At 46.1% G+C, this 16,738-nt stretch overlaps 5 protein-coding genes across 5 annotated transcripts; 3 read left to right on the top strand and 2 right to left on the bottom strand.

The window, feature by feature from the left end:
- Positions 1 to 1,061: 1,061 nt before the first annotated feature.
- Positions 1,062 to 4,746, top strand: GLAREA_09524 (FAD/NAD(P)-binding protein; the record flags this gene model as incomplete). The annotated part of the gene is made up of 4 exons (XM_008086121.1): positions 1,062 to 1,406; positions 1,460 to 3,093; positions 3,416 to 3,589; positions 3,663 to 4,746. 4 exons carry the CDS (start codon positions 1,062 to 1,064, stop codon positions 4,744 to 4,746), a joined length of 3,237 nt encoding a protein of 1,078 aa, XP_008084312.1.
- A 290-nt stretch (positions 4,747 to 5,036) lies between these two features.
- Positions 5,037 to 6,415, bottom strand: GLAREA_09523 (uncharacterized protein; the record flags this gene model as incomplete). The annotated part of the gene is made up of 3 exons (XM_008086120.1): positions 5,037 to 5,240; positions 5,292 to 6,114; positions 6,168 to 6,415. 3 exons carry the CDS (start codon positions 6,413 to 6,415, stop codon positions 5,037 to 5,039), a joined length of 1,275 nt encoding a protein of 424 aa, XP_008084311.1.
- A 1,669-nt stretch (positions 6,416 to 8,084) lies between these two features.
- Positions 8,085 to 10,604, top strand: GLAREA_09522 (uncharacterized protein; the record flags this gene model as incomplete). Its single annotated transcript, XM_008086119.1, has 1 exon — positions 8,085 to 10,604. One exon carries the CDS (start codon positions 8,085 to 8,087, stop codon positions 10,602 to 10,604), a length of 2,520 nt encoding a protein of 839 aa, XP_008084310.1.
- Positions 10,605 to 11,455: 851 nt separating this feature from the next.
- GLAREA_09521 (uncharacterized protein) lies at positions 11,456 to 13,071 on the top strand (the record flags this gene model as incomplete). Its single annotated transcript, XM_008086118.1, has 2 exons — positions 11,456 to 12,617; positions 12,668 to 13,071. The coding sequence occupies 2 exons, from the start codon at positions 11,456 to 11,458 to the stop codon at positions 13,069 to 13,071; spliced, it is 1,566 nt and encodes a 521-aa protein (XP_008084309.1).
- A 534-nt stretch (positions 13,072 to 13,605) lies between these two features.
- On the bottom strand, positions 13,606 to 16,025 carry GLAREA_09520 (Flavoprotein; the record flags this gene model as incomplete). Its single annotated transcript, XM_008086117.1, has 2 exons — positions 13,606 to 15,905; positions 15,974 to 16,025. 2 exons carry the CDS (start codon positions 16,023 to 16,025, stop codon positions 13,606 to 13,608), a joined length of 2,352 nt encoding a protein of 783 aa, XP_008084308.1.
- Between the last annotated feature and the right edge of the window lie 713 nt (positions 16,026 to 16,738).

Here is a 16,738-nt window from a genome sequence, read left to right as displayed (position 1 = left end):
TACGCCGGCCTTAGTACCATTGAAGCCCTACAGAAAGTACCAATGCCCTATTTAACGCAAGGATCGAGTTCCGTGCCTTACGGAACTCCACTCGTGGAGGATGATAAATCTTGTCTCAAAGGGCTTTAAGGGATTTACCGGAGTTAAGAACATTTGAATCAGAAATTAGAGCACCTGCAATTATTAATTTTTAAATGCCCCTGTACAGGTAGATATGTGTGCGATCTAAGGTATGGGGCTGGGGCCTCGCGGAGGACAAAATGGATGGCAGTCCCTACACCCCTCGACAAAACTAAGAGGTTCAATTCTACACGTCTAAACTAGGTAAACACTAGTATTTTAGATAGAAAAAATCACTCTTATTAAAATTTAGGTGCTTCTTGATATACGTACTAAGTCCTGTTAATATTCATTGTGAATTAGCTCCTACTTTAAAGTCTCGAAAGTTAGGTATTTAAAGACCTCTCGATAATTGACTGCCACCCAGGCTGGCGGAGGATAAAATCAGTGTCAGTTACCTGCCTACTAATTTTGGGACTCAAGAAGTCTTATTTACTTAAAATAATTGACGAAATAAGTAATATTGTTCCAAGTTAATCCACTAAATGCCGATATTTCGTCAACTTAATCAAAGAAATATCGTGCTTCGACTGCCACTTATTTTGTCCTCCCGGAGCCAGGGCGATGAAACGTCGCTCGCTTAGCATCGGACAATTACCGGCTCTATACCCCCGCATAAAACACGTGATTACGCCTCTGTCTTCTAACGGATCTGCTGGGGTTAACTCATCAATGTTCTAGCCATGAATCGACGAGCTCACCGACGTCGCAGACCAGCTCTTTCGTGCGTTGAATGCCGTCGTCGCAAAATTAAATGCAGTCGGACAGAGCCTTGTACACAATGCGTGTCTTCCAATCACCCGCAATGTGTTTACCACCTTTACAACACTGCGCCTATCCAGGCTATCCTTCGGGAGCAGCTAGCTGGTGGCTCTTTGGAATCGAATCAGAGCGAAGAATGTAGCATAGTATCACTACCTATCGCACAGGACTTCCGAGAAATGAGCACCGATCTGTCAAATATTGATCACGACGGCCACGAAAAGCGTGTGTCAGCTAAAGATAGCCGGCCTGGAGATATAAATATCGAAGACTTGGTAAAATCGACCGGAGACCGCAACCGATCTTTATTCGAGCCACAGCAGAATTCTCATAACCTAGATCTACAGGACCTATTGAGGAAGCTGCAAGTGGCTGAAGAACCTTCAGCCAACAGTGCCATCCAAGGACTAGCAGAAACCAGTAGGAGAATCTTCGAGCGGCAATCTGGTCTAGAAGACTCACAAATAGTGCTGAATAAAACGAGAATTTTGAGATGGAGTCATTGGATGGCCACAGCTCCAGAGGTACGTAACTCGCTCTTATCATGTATTACAATTAATATTCATGGTTCCACTAGTTTAGAGCAATTTTGACGTGCTATTCTGAAGCTACCGGCCATGGGGATACACTTTCGTTTCAGGAAGACGACTTCAAAAGCATGATAATCCATATTGGAACATTGCTCAGTAAATGCAAAAGTGTAGCTACCAGTATCAAGCTCGAACGACCGATCAGAGGTCCTTCAAATCCTGCATTTGGTCTTATTCTTCCTCCTCGCGAGGTGTCCGACCGTATGGTCAACTTATACTTTTGTTCCTTCGAATCAACAACTCGGATTTTACACGTACCCACATTCTGGGCCGAGTACCGGAAATACTGGGACCAGCAAGATGCTGTTGCACCTGATGTCCGCTTAATGATATTTCTGGTCGTTGGAATAGGTTCAAGTTTGAGCGAGTGGGATACTGACTTCCGTGAGCTCGTTCGTCAATGGGTATACGACGCTGAAGCGTGGCTTTCCGGGCCACTCCATAAGAATCGCCTAAGCATTACAGGTTTACAAATATACTGCCTGTCTATTTTAGCGAGACAAATATTCTCTATTGGAGGAGATCTAGTATGGATGTCCATTGGATCTCTTGTTCATCGAGCTATGCAAATCGGCCTTCACCGCGACCCTCATCACCTTCCAAGAATGTCCCATCTGCAAGCTGAGCTGCGGAGGAGATTATGGGCAACCATTATTGAAATGAGTATACAGTCCTCAATGGACTCAGCTATGCCTCCCAGGATATCCCTTGACGAGTTCGACACCACAGCACCTTCCAATTTTGACGATGATCAAATACATGATACGACAAGCACGATAGACCCTCAGCCGTTAAATCACTACACCATGACATCGTTACAGATCGCTTTATGTCGATCAATGGCGACCCGGCTGCAAATCGCCCAAGTTTTAACCAATTTGCGCTCTGAGCTTTCCTATGTTGGTGTTCTTAGCTTGAGCTCGAAGATGTCTGATCATTACCGGGTATCTGGGGCATTTACGGATGCCAATAAGACCGTCATGACGTCTTTTCACCGCAATCTGTTGAACTATACCCTACGTCGATCTACTATCCCTTTACATTGTTCTTTTGCCCTTCAAGCGCGAGTCAATCCGTTATATCACTACTCCTTGAAGTCTTGTCTGGATGCTACCATGCTCATTCTTTCTCCTGAGCCGGATGACTGCTTCGCTTGTCTGATGTCTACTGGCGGCGGTCTATTTAGGGAGGTCATAAGGGAAGCTGGATCTATCATCAGTCTCGAGCTGCTTGCACAAACAAATGCACAACAACTGGATGGGACGCTGCATAGCGCTTCAAAATATAGAGATGGCCTCAAAGTTAACCTGAAAGACATGATTCAATTATCATTACGACGTATACAAGAAGGCGAGACCAACATGAAGAGTCACACATTTCTCAGCATGATTCTCGCTCAAGTTGAAGCGATAGAAAATGATACCTCCTGTGAGTTGAGTATCGCGCGTAGTGCTCAGGTCAGTCTTGAATTATGTCTCAAAATTCTGCAATCACAGCTTGATCAAAATTCTTTTACTTCAGCTTGTGAGCAGGGTTTACGACTACCCGGCCCTTACGATGACCAGGATATTTTCGGATTGGATCTTGATATGGATTTTTTTCCAGCAGAAGGAGGGTTTGAGTAGTTATTCGGATAACAATATCCCCTAAAGACAAGCAAAGATACCGAGCATTTTTGCCTGATGACCTAGGCAATTGGCGTTACGGTCAAGGTTCCCATTTCTCACTCGCTTATTTCGGCCGAGGCGGACATAACACGACATATATGCTTGATCGTCGCTGATGGATTGAACTGCAATTACCAAATCGAACACGAACGCTTTTTCTCATTCTAGGGTTTCCAATCGCCTAGTTTTTTCTTTTTTGAGTTGTGCTTCAAGATTTTGGAGCAAATTGCGCCTCGAAAAAGTACGTCCCAACGCTACTGCTAAGTCTCCCACCAGATATTATAACAATATGAAAATCCTCATCAACGGCGGAGGTATCGCTGGTAATGCTCTTGCCTTTTGGCTTTCCAAGTTGGGCCATATTGTGACCGTTGTGGAACGATTCCCAACTCTGCGCGCGTCTGGCCTTCAAGTAGATCTTCGTGGCCATGGAATCGAGGTCATGAAACGGTATGCTTGCTTCTCTAAACTGTAACCTCACACTCTACGTTCATCCAAGCTGACCTTGTAACTTTTAAACTAGTATGGGAATCGAACAAGCTTTTCGCTCTAAAATAGTCCCAGAGCAGGGCATACAAGTCGTCGACAAATCGGGCAAGCAACGAGCTTTCTTCCCGGTCAACAAATCTGGGAAAGGATCCCAAAATTTCACAACAGAGTACGAAATCATGAGAGGAGAATTCTGTCGCATTCTGTATGACGCAAGTAAGACTCGAGTCAAATACATCTTCAACAAAGCAGTCGAGAGTTTCGAAGAGACGAAAAATGAGGTCCAGGTCCGATACACGGATACATGTGTCGAACAATTTGATCTTCTCGTCGGTGCAGACGGCCAGTACTCACACATTCGCCGTCTGATGCTGGGACTCAACAAACCAGACGCGATCTACCCTCTCAAGGACCTTTACGTCGCTTACTTCACCTGCCCCTTAGAAAAGCAAGAAAACGAAGAGTACATCGCCACATCCTTCTTCGCTCCCGGCCGCCGCGGGATTATGACCCGAAGAAACAACCCACACGAACTCCAAGTCTACATTGGCTGCACCACCGAGATGGAAAAACTTGAAAACGCGCGTCGTGGAGATGTGAAAGTGGAAAAGGAGGCTTTGGCAGAAATCTTCGAAGGCGCCGGGTGGCGTACCAAAGAGCTTGTCGCTGCTATGATGGGCGCTGATGACTTTTACTGTGAACGTATGGGGCTTGTGAAGTTGGATTCATGGTCCAAAGGTCGCGTGGCCGTTGTTGGCGACGCAGCGTATTGTCCGACTGCTAATACTGGGATGGGTACCACTTCTGCTATGGTAGGAGCTTATATTTTGGCCGGGGAGATTGGCAGACATTGTGGTGATCGGCGTACCACGGCTGGCGATAACATGAAGGATTTACAAGCCGCCTTGAAGGGGTATGAAGAGAAATTCCGACCTTTCATGGATCAGGTCCAGAAGGGCGTGTCTGAGGGTATGAATTGGCCTTCAAATGCGTTCAGCATCGCCGTCATGAATGGTCTTCTTGGGGTTGCTTCGTTCTTCAAAGTCAATATGGGAAAGTGGATGCTTAGGGAGGATGTTAAGGGCTGGGACCTTCCTGATTATGTCGAATTGAAATAGGCATGGCTTTCTAGCTACAACGGGAAAGGTTTTCTGGGTATGAACAGGTATTTGAACTCCACTCTGTGTATTTCTAGATCTTAATGCGACATTTCACTTTGACAGGGTAATTATAAGACGGTATGGTCAACTGTATTTCTGCTGCTCACTTGCGAACCTAGGTACCCAGCATAACTCCGTCGCAATCAAAGATTTCCTTATCCTGCCAGATTTCTCTCCTTGTTTATTTCTTACCGAACCTACAAGAATCGAACGGAGTTCGATTTTGATATTCGTATTCTTCCATAATATCACCAATCTACCTTATAGTTCTCTTTGATCTCCCTCATACGATCCTCATGTCTCTTCAGTTCTGCCTCTTTCGCAGCTGTCTTCTCTGCCGCAATCTCATCTTGGCTCTTCGTCTCATACATGAACCATCCGGTCACCGGAGCCAGAGTATCCAACGCCGTCTCCCCTGGTTTTTTGTGCAGATCTTTACCGCTTGATGATGCCTACCACAGATCAACAACCTTCTCATATCCTTTTCATTCTGACTGACATACCTCATATCCCAGAGATCCAGCAACCATCACAGTCTCCGTGATGACAAGATCGTCAATCAATTTCACCGGCACCGAAGCCCACCCAGATGGCACCTCATCAGTCTCAATTCTATGATACCTTGCTCCATCAAGCACAAGCACAGGGGTATCACTGCCCATGGTATGCATAGTATCACCTTCTGCCGGTGGATTATACTTTGGGTCATAATACGCTTTTCCCTTCGTATTCCAGAAACAGAAAGCGGTGATCCAACCGCTCAAATACGACGGACCCGAACCACCACCGGAACGATGAGCAATCTTTTGCCAGAAGTCCTTCGCCTCGTCGGAATTCGGCGCGTCAAAATTGGAAACGAATCGTTTCAACACCGGTCGTAGTAGCTCAAGCCATTGTGTCGGTTCTTTACCAAACGTGCTAAGACGCTCGACTTTAGTCAAAATCTGCTCCCAATCAGATTGCTCGCCCAGTAAAGTTACTGAGGGTATTCCACACGCAATACCACATCCATAACTAAAGAAGTTCTTGAGAGTAGCCATCATAATGATGGATGCGACCGTTTGATCGTCTTTGGTAGTTGTTGTGAAGGTAGGCAGGATCCACTCTCGAAGGCTCGGATCTTTGATATTCTGCGCAATCATCTTGGTCATTTTGAAGGAGAATTTACCCCAATCTACACCGAAGACTCCAGATCCATCTCTGCTTTTGATGTCGCTGAGATCGTCTATGATTAGTTCTTTCTGTCCTTCATGCGCGACAAATGTGGAACGAAGCTTTTCCGAGTTTGCGTTGACGTTGAAATTGAATTGAGTGAGGATACTGAACCTAGATATTTCTTAGTTTCATGAGCCATCTGAAATGGAAAGAAGAGCGACTACCAGACATCTTCCGGTCGAATAATCAGATTATAATGTTGGTTATAAGCTGATACTGCACTATCTACAAATCCATTGTTTATAGATGATAAGTTTTTTCCATCGAGCTTCTTGAAGGTAGATTGGATGATATGATCGTTCTTGACTTGTTCATTTTCAGAATATGGAAGGAGCTGCCTGGCGGTCTTGGCGAATGTTGTTTGCGTCAACGCATTTGCACCGTGAGGGGCTGGGTAGATGGTGACTGGCATAGTTCTGAAATTGCAAGTAATTATGAAAGATGTCGGTGTATTGCTGTTCCTTCGAAAAGAAGGGGAGCCTTTTCTTTGAAATATACGAAATAATTGTAGGTTTGAATCCAAGTTGGTCCCCTCGAAGCGGGGGCCTGATACTATAAGTTGGATGTTATTCGTGAAACCTTGCACAGGTTCGGTTATAAACCCAATCAAATCTGAAACCCACTTCCCCTCATTCCGGCGTCCTGCTGGGAATTCGGTATAAATCGGCGTCTTCTTTCATGCCATGATCGAACGATGTTGATTGTGAGTGTTTTATTGTGATAAATCTGCAGGCACGATAGCCGAGTATAAAATTGTATCATCAACTACACTAAATCGCAGCATTCTGTGATAATCTGACAGTTTTCACCACTTGCTCGATTAGAATTCTTGCAGAGGGAAAAATGTTAATAACTTACTATGGTACAACTCAAAACTAGTGCAGAGACGGGAAGAAAGCATGCAAGTCAAAATGAAAGAATACCGTGACTCTTCATGTGGGTAGCGGACTTCAAGCTGCATCTCGCTGAAATATGTACCTCGCCGTAAACATGCATATACTCACTTGGCAGCCTAAGTTGTGTGATTCGCTGTTGACAAAATATGTCAGAATCGAGAACTATCATGTTACAAGACGATACCTTTCGTCTATTGGCTTTGGTCAACAGAACTCGTCTGAGCTTTCAACTTTGACAAAGCCTACAGCTCAAGTATAGTATGACTGAAAGAATACTTAAAGCAACTGCCTTTTGAACTAAGAGCTTCGTTTTCAAGTGTATCAAGGTTGCTAAGAAGAAACTTGACTCAGAAGTATGCTCTCTTAAAAGAAATAGACATGGGTCAGAGGGGAATGTTGCAAGGGATAGTTATGTGTGACCGGGTTTCTTGTCAAGAACCGAAGAAAACGATTCATGATCTTGGAGTAGTCTATGAGAAACGAATTCTCAATTGAATGAATGGATATAATTTCCTTGTGTTGTGGAAGGATTTGGAACGTTGTATCATCTCAACCACCAATGTTTTATCTAATATTCTCAATAAACAGGATGTTCACAATTCTACCTGTACCAATCAAGATTAAGAGTACTTACAAGCGCTCAAATGAAAATCTGATTTAGTAGTTACTGGAGTTGAAAGGTCCTGCCATCTGTCAATCCATGGCGAGGCAAGACGTGGGCGTTGTTGTGCTGAGTCATCCGTCACAATTCTGATACTTCCCCGCGTCTTGGTATCACTATCTAATGGCACACTCAATCGACTGCAAAATCATTTAGCTTGCTAGACAATGAACCTCGAATCGTCCTTTGAGTCTGATGTATTGCTGATTCGGTGCCTGAGATGACTTTTGTTGAAGTCGTAGGCGCAGTCGCGGCCAGTCAACTATAAGGACCCACAGCGTTGCCTAAATAGGCCGTGCCAGGTGGGGGGGACTCAAGGGGACTCAAGGGGTAAGCTGTGATTCGCTTCGACTCAGGTATGCCGTCGGCAAGCTCTCAGCTCCTCGTAACGAGGAGCTCGTTGCCTTGCATTTTGCGTTTCTTTAAAGACATGAAGTAAACCATTCCTTCTCTTCTTCTTTTATCATCACAGACAGCCACTTTGAATCTCTTTAATTGGCACCTTCAAATCACCGTTTGGCAAAATGCAACAAGGAGAATTCAGCGAGAAGCCATCCTCGCCTGCCACCACAATGGCCGCTTCAGACACTTGCAAGCATGAATTTAAGATTCGTGACCTTTCAACTCGAAGCGTAACTTTATTTCCCACCCGAGCCCAAATTATTCGCGACATCAACGCCATTAAGCTCGGCCCTGGTGCTAATAAAGTCATTATTACTGGTCTTTCACCGACAGTAGATGAACATTCGATCAAAGTCGAGGGAACGGGTACAGCTACGATTACTGATGTCCTTGTCGAACGCGAGCCGAACAAGGAAATTTTTGAAGATATCTATCCCTCAGATGACAGTGATGACGAGAGCACCGATGTGTCAGACTCTGAGGATGAAGATCCAGCAGTAGTCTCTGTACAACGCAAAATCAAAGCATTGAATGTGAGGGCACAAGCCAAGCAAGAAGCCATCAATTCTGCAGCTGCTCGACTTTCGCACTGTGAATCTTTTTGCCAGTCTGATAGTCGCGATCATCCAGTGGCTAGTGAGCTTGGAAAGCTTATGGCTGTATATAAAGAGGAGCGTCACACTATCTTTACTGATCATCAAATCGCTACGGAGGCACTGGAAAATCTGAAATCTGAAATCGCAAAGCTCGAAAAGGAAAGGATGAGACTTGTGAGGGCTTGGGTCAAGTCTTCCGAAAAGAAGAGGAAAGAACGTCTAAGAGAGAAGCAATCAAGGCGGCGACAAAAGCTTGCTCGACAAAAGGAGAAGCTGAGAATTCAGCGTGATCGCGAATTCTTCTGGCCAAAACAGACATATTGTGTGACTATCAACCTGGAACCGTCAGCTTTCACTCCATCATCATCGCGTCGGACGTCCATTGATGACGGCGACACGATCGTCAACCTTGCCACGTCTACATTCCATGAAGATAGCGGCAAAGCTTTGGATTTGGACGAAATATCGTTGTCGCTGTCATACATCACCTCTTCAGCCTCATGGTCTCCACGGTACGATCTGAGTTTGAATACTACCAAGGGTACAGGTCTTCTCGAATACGGTGCAGAATTGAGTAATACCACTTCCGAAACGTGGCGGGACGCCAAGGTTATACTATCAACCTCACAAACCAACTTCTCTGGCCTTACCGAGACCATTCCTACGTTGCAGCCTTGGCATGTCCGACTGCTTAAAGGTGTGATCAAGGGGGATCCATACGTACTCATGAGCCATCACGAGTTGTCCGCGAAGCAGCGAGAATGGGACCAGACCATCGACAATAGTATGAAGCCACGCCACGAAATCTTCGGCCGACTGAAAAACGTCCAGGAGCTTAGAATGGACAAGAATTCTGAACTCAAGTTTGGACCAAGGGTCGACGTTCAAGAGAATGTTGATCGCGGATCGATGGCCATCCCACCTCCTCCCCAAAGTTTTGGAAGCAGCCTTTTCGGCAGCAATACTATCATACAAAACAATGCTCTCCGCTCAACTGCCTTTGGAAGTAGCGCACAACACAACGCACCCGCATCCGGGGGTCTTTTTGGTGGTCTCGGTGGTCAACCTTCTATGGCAGCCCCACAAAGCGGAAGGATCGCCCCTATGGCTCTTGCTAGAGGTGAAAAAATGAGTAGCGAAACTACAACTCACAGGCGTCAAGAGGAAGGCCTGATTCATTACTCGGATGAACTAGAAGAGGCCGAAGAGCTCGAAGAGCTCAAGCAGCAGCTCTCCGCGCCAGCACCAAACAGCCTGACTTTCGAGGCGGGAGCCTGGGGTGAAAGTGGAATGTCCACCACGTACGATGTTGCTGGAACCAAAACTCTAGCGCCTTCACACTCCGCAATCAAACACAAAATTGCAAAGATTGATTTCCGAAATGTTGTCTTCTCACATATTGTTATAGGCAAACTCCGCCAAGTCGCGTTTCTCAAAGCTCGCTTGCGCAACACTTCGAAGATCACGTTATTGAAAGGGCCCCTGGGGTTGACGCTCGATGGCAGTTTCCTAGGACAAACACAATTCCCGCGATGTTCAGCTGGAGAATCATTCTCATTGCCCCTGGGCGTTGATCCTTCTATCACGGTATCTTACCCCAAACCCACCGTCCGAAGAAGTCAATCGGGTATCTTTAACAAGGAGGATTCGAATTTGTTCGCCCGTACGGTAGTAATCACCAACACCAAACCAAACACCCCATGCGAAATTACTTTCCTTGATCAAGTTCCCGTATCAGAAGACGAACGTCTGCGCATCGAGATCACATCTCCCAATGGTCTCAAAGTCGGAGGCCAGTCTGTTCAAACAGGTACTGACGCTGGTACATCCGGCGCTCGTACAAGTAACGACAAAGGCACGGCGAATGATAGCAGGGGAAGTGCTTTTGGCGCTCTTGGGGGAGTGAAATGGGGAAAAGCTGTTGCGACAGCGAAGAAGGGAGGCGAAATTACGTGGAACGTAAAGTTGAATCCGAGACAGAGTGTCAGGTTGAACTTGGAATATGAATGTGTATTCCCTGGTGGTGAGAGAGTTACGAATATCTAGGCAGGACGAAGATCTCTGTCGTGATTAATGTATGTTTTGTCGGGTTGTCTAGCATCGTAAATGCTTGGCCGAATTCTAAGGCCTTGCTGGTTTGGGCGAGGATCGCGGTGGACAAAATAAGGAGTGTTCGAAATACGATATTTGCTTAGGAAAATTCACGAAGTCTAATATAGTAAATAATACACTATTATACTCGATCAGAAATCTCCTAGATATAAGTTACTTAAATGGTTGGAAGGACAGCGGTTTGCTGGAGTTTGTTTAGCTACAGACATGTGTTCTGTTAATCTCAACTCATAGATTTTATTCCGGCGATTTTTCCTGTAAGTAGAATGTACGGAACTCCGGTCGGAAGAAGATTATTTAGGTGCTCCGGTTCTACTTAGAACTATCTTGTCTTCATTGATATATACTGGCGCAGTAGAAACAGATGATATTACATGGCCCCGACTGCATGGTAATTATACAATACACACCAAATTAAATATGTCTACAGCGATTCAAAAAGTGTTGTGGCATAACAGCATCCTGAACACCCAATTACTCAATGTTTCATCAACAAGCCGATTCCCAGAGTTGTCTCTTACATGTAACAGAGTCGATATTGCAGACCGTCAGCGATATTATGAGCCTAACGGCATCAATGATGTTAACGAGAGCAGATAAATCGGTAGGCTTGTCGTCTTGATTGATCACGTTCTGCCACGTGAGTGCTTACTCCACATGATCTGCTGCAGCTAAGCGAAATTTGGTTGATATCAAATTCTAACGTCACGGCGTCGTGTTGATGCAACAAGATTGATACGTCTACGCACCACAAACCATATCGCATTCATCTCGAGGGCTCCACGATGTCGTTGTCTTCGCAAGATAATGCAAGAGCTTCCTTTCCACAACAAAACAATCCACAACAACGTATTGTATTTGCAGGTCAACCCAACCTTTCAACTCCTCCATCGGCGCAACAACAACGAGTTCCCTATCCTCGGCCCCCTCAAGGCGGAATTCGGGTTGGAGTGCAACATAAATCACCGTATTCCACCCCATATGCTCCAAGTAATATACAGGTTCAGACGGTACCTTCGAGACAAAATGGACTCCAGAACGGAAACGGCGAGTTCTCTGCAGAGCAGCAGATCGCCCAAGGTGTCTTGAGTAATCCGTCTTCTGGCTCCGGATCCAACACCCCGCAACGAAGACCCCCTCCTCTAGGCACAACGATACATATGCCATCTCATGGCACACCACAGCAACAACAGCAGCCCATGAGCTTACAGAGTACGCCAATGAACATCAACCATGCCATGAACCCAACTTCTACATCGCTGCACCAAGCTCAGAGGCAGTCGCAGAATGGGTCTCCAGCACTTCAACACCTAAACTCACAACGATCTGCCATGACTTCTTCTCCAGTAAATGCGAATGGTAATATGGTTTCACGCCCACAGGATGCCTCACCTCATGAATCCCATGATATGTCGATGATCGATCCTCAATTGGCAATCGATCAACAGCTTTCGGATCCAAACAGCTCCATGATGCAAGCACAGCAGCAGTCTCACCAAATACTCCAGACGGAACACAGTCCTATCGAGCCAGTACTGCCAGAGAACATGCTGAGTGCTCCGCCCGGAGGTAGCTATCCTACATTCGAGGCTCTGTTCGCAGCTGCGCAGTCGCACGCGTTGTCACATGGATATGCATTTGTTATCGGTAGATCCAAGCGGGATAACCGAGGTTTAAAGAAGGTCTTCTTAATTTGTGATAGAGGAGGCAACAATAAGGAGAAGGTTCCGGGAGAAGCTCGTCAGCGAAAAACCAAATCCCGGAAATGTGGCTGTGAATTCGGTGTGTTCGGATTAGAGACCAAGACAGCCTGGATATTGAGAGGCCGAATTGATGGAGAGCATCTTTCACATAATCATCCGCCCAGCGATAGTCCTACGGAGCACCCTGGAGCACGAAAGTTGGATCCAAAAGCTATCGCAGCAGTCAAAGCTTTGGAAGAAAATGGTATGCAATTTCCACCCATACATGTAAACTAAGATACTAACAGTCACCAGGCGTCTCCGTAAAAGAAACCCTGGAAATTCTCCACCGCGACAACCCCACCGTTCGCTACCTCCCTCGGGACATCTACAACGCGCGCGCAGCCATAAAACGCGACCCCTCGCGCGTCGAAGCCACAGCTATGGAAGAACTACCCACATTCTACAAAAAGCCACCGATGACATTCGAAGAGAAACTCCGCGCCGAACTCCGCACCGAAGTAGCAAACGCGCAGGCAGAAGTCGAGAAGGTGAGAGAGGAATGGGCGAAGGAGGTTGAGGAGCTGAAGGAGAAACTTAGACAGAAAGACAAAATGATTACGAAGTTTGAACAGTTTATTGATATATGTAACGAGAGGGTTATGGTTAGACGGACGGAATTGGGGGATGTGGAGAATGGGGGGACGCCTACTGGTTAGGTTGGTTGCTCGCTTGCTTGCTTTGCTTTAATGATGTAGATGCACCTGGGGTTTGGAGTTTGGTTGGGGGCAAATGGGTAGCGAGATTGCTTTTGCTTGGTAAACATTGTAGAGTTAATTAGCATCAGTTGCAAGTGATTTAATCTGGCGGTTTTGTTGGCTGTCTTAACTTTTGGGTAGTGATGCGGGATTTCTTCAGGCCTGCTCGTTTTCGAGTTGACCTGCGTCCATTCCAGCCGAACGGCGGCTTGTGATTTGTTGATGCTTCGCCTGTTGTGAGACGATGAATTCTGCGTAAACTCCTCGTGCAACTATCGGATGAATGCATCACAATGCCATCTTCCTAAACCACGGGATAACTATTAGACTATATACACACTCTAATACTTATTTAGAGCCCATCTGCAAGTTTTCGGTACATATTAGGTAAAGTTTTGCCCAATCTTGTTATGTTGTATGGAAAAGATAGGTCGAATGAATCACTGGACAAGACTACGCATGTTCAATACAAATTATCATTCTCATATGTACTACCTACTCCCCGCCCTCCTCTTCCTCGGCTTTCACAGCAAGTGGCACCTTATTCTTCCCCTTCCGATAAACCCTCTCATCTCTCGGATCAAACCCTCCATTCCCCCACTGCGCCCAATCCGGCGTCTCCTCGCCCATATAATCTTCGGGTCTGAACTCCCCACCTCCCTCAAGCAACTCGAAGAACCTCTGATAATCAATCCGCGTGCACCATTTCCCGCGCTCATTCTTGAACCTATCACTAGCGATAAGCACACAACAACTATGTGCATGTTCCGCTGCGATACCATAGCCTAATCCGCGTTTCTGCAGGGCCGCGGTGAGAGCGAGTACGAATTCCTGGATTTCAGAGTAGAAAGGTACATTTTGCATAGTGAGACCCGCGGAGGCAGACGAGGAGGTGCCGCAGTATGTGACGCCTTTGATTTCGACAAAGCAGGGAAGGCCTTGCTCAACGAGGGCGGCGTAGCCTTCAACTTCGTCATCGATGTTGAACCCTTTAACGAGGGTGAGACGAAAGACGGTTCGTTGTTCGAAGCGGCGTTTCTTGAGGATGTCGAGGCAGGCGTTAAAGCGTTCCCAAAAGTCTCGGTGAAGGGGACGGTCAATTTTGCGGAGGGATTCGCGGTTGGATGCGTCGATGGAGACGTAGAGTTGTGTTACGTGTTTGAGGGTTGCGAGTTGGTCGGGGTGCTGTGCGTTACATACCAGGAAGGAGGAGATTCGTTCTGCGTGAAGCATGGAAAGGAATTCATTAATGTGAGGATAGAAGATCGGCTCGCCTACTAAGGAGAGAGCACAATGACGAATTCTCATCGCTTCTGCAAATCTTTCCGAACGTACGCCAGGAACACCCCGAAGCATTTTGATCTTCTTGTAGTGGCCTGCTTTTACACCGTCAAATATCATTTCTGGCGGGTCTACAACCCACCGCCAGGTGGTGCCCACCGGATTGGTGCCATGTCGCCAACAAAAGACGCATTTGTTGGAACATGATAAAGAAGGCGTCGTCTCCATACACTGATGTGAAGCGATGCCATAAAATGAGTATTTATAACATGACCCTCTACCGCGAAGAGCAGATTTTGTCCATCTGCAAATCTTAACTCCTGAATGAGAACCAACTATTGAGTAGCCTTGTTTGGTAAGGGAGTTAAATGTTGGTGAGTCCTTGGGAACCATCTCCTTGATGACTGGTGCCGCGGTCGGCTTTTTAGCCTTCTTGCTGAAATTCGTAAAGTCAATCTCGATTTCGCCTGACTCTTCGGCCTCGGCAGCGATTTTGTTCAAGGTTTTGCCCAAATCCTCCATATCGTTCATATCATCCTTCTTCGAACTTTTAGTTTTCTTCTGTGCAACCTTCTGTTCTGCAAATAACACTTCACCATCGTCGTCCTCGTCTACATCTTCCACGTCGCTCTCAACAGCATCACCACTACCCACAACTCCTTCACCTAATCCACCCGTTTCCGCAATGTGCTCCAAAATATCTTCCACACCATCCTTCCATTCCTTTAGTCTTTCTGTCGCGTCCGTTTTCGGATCGCCCATTCCAAGTGGAAACGCTCTTTTCCTTGCGGTAAGTTTGGCCATCCACTTATCTATATCCGTTGCCTGAGAGCAAAAGCCGTCTGCCTCTGTTGGCCATCCTTCTCTGTCACCAAAACCAAATACTGAATAGCCTAAAAGTGGAGACAATGGAGCGGTATCGATTCTGAAATCGTTATGGGTTTCTTGCAAATGTTCGAGAAAATTGTCGAGGACTGTGTCGATATTATAGGTAGGTACGAGTAGAAGGTAAAAGTATTGTACATTTGAATCGGATTTCGGAGGGTTAATAAAGTATTCGTCATAGTCGATGTATGATAGGTCTAGGATTTCCGGTTCTATGAACCTAGATGCCTTATTCACACTTTTCAATTTCTGCGCCAGTCCTTCCGTAAATACTTTGGCAGTCTTCTCGGTAGTAGTTGTCAGAGACGAAAAGAAGACCAGCACTTGGATTTTCTCATCGCCTGTTACTACATCATCTTGCGATGAGTTACGCTTCTTCACGCCGCCCACAATTCTTCTCGGAACCTTCTCTGTAACCTTCTCTGAGATTGGTTTCTTATTTCCTGTTCCAACGGGGGCAATTTTCTTTTCGGCCGCCAATGTTGGAGACGCTGGTGGCGGCGTTATCGAAAGCTTTTCTCGTGGTAGCCGGGTATGCAAGACCGTCCGAACGATCATAAGAATTGTGAAGGTTGAGATGATGATGGGAATTCGGTATTCGTGCCATACTTCAACAGCCTCCGCGTAAGCTATTGTAAGGTTAGAAACAAAGATATTGCCAGGGGCGTCCAAAAACATTTCTCAATTGGGTACATACCAGAGGTATTAAATGGCCAGACATTCGACAATATCCAAGCATCGTACTTCATGATTACAGAAGTCTGGTGCGAATGTATCGAGCGTCGCATTCGTCCCTCGAAAATCTTGGTGGGGGACCTGTTTGTGGGGCAGAAAGGGCTTCCGCTAGCGCGGGGAGCGCATGCTTACGTGATCATCCCCTTTCCTTCGAGGTTCACTTGATCCAGTAACTTTCCGTAACATCTCAAGAGCCAAATATGGAAGTTTCGTCACTCGATCCTAATCCGGGCATCATGATGCTCGTATTGTACCAAGCAACAGCTTGTACTCTTCACTTCTCTGATAACTCTTCTAGGAAAGCAATCCGACGGGTTACGCCAATATGATCCCATGCTCATTAACCTTAATCAGCATGGAGGGCTGTAAAGGCGGCATTTTTCCAGATGTATCAAGATTACTCGTCGCCTCCGTGTGCATTACGTGGAGAAGTACGGAAGAACAATCAGTCAAGATCTGTTCTATACGTAAAATAATGCTACTATTGTGCTTTGAGCAAGTGCTCACTTCAGCCTGACACTTGTTCAAGAAGCATAAAAAGTCTGTCTGACGTGAGAGTGTACGACGATGAGAATGTTAGATCATAGTCTTTTAGCTATAGAAGCTCTTTTTGCGCCTATTCTGTTGATCTACTTTAGAAAGCCTCTTGCACTGGTATGTAATATCTCATCGAATTTTTATTCTCCCCCCACTCGCGGTAGTGCTGAACAATAGCAGAATAAACGAA

Source organism: Glarea lozoyensis (assembly GCF_000409485.1).
Source record: "Glarea lozoyensis ATCC 20868 chromosome Unknown GLAREA4, whole genome shotgun sequence".
Lineage (NCBI taxonomy): Eukaryota > Fungi > Ascomycota > Leotiomycetes > Helotiales > Helotiaceae > Glarea > Glarea lozoyensis.
Note: the sequence above shows the minus strand (reverse complement) of the source record. Positions and strands in the feature narration are given on the sequence as shown.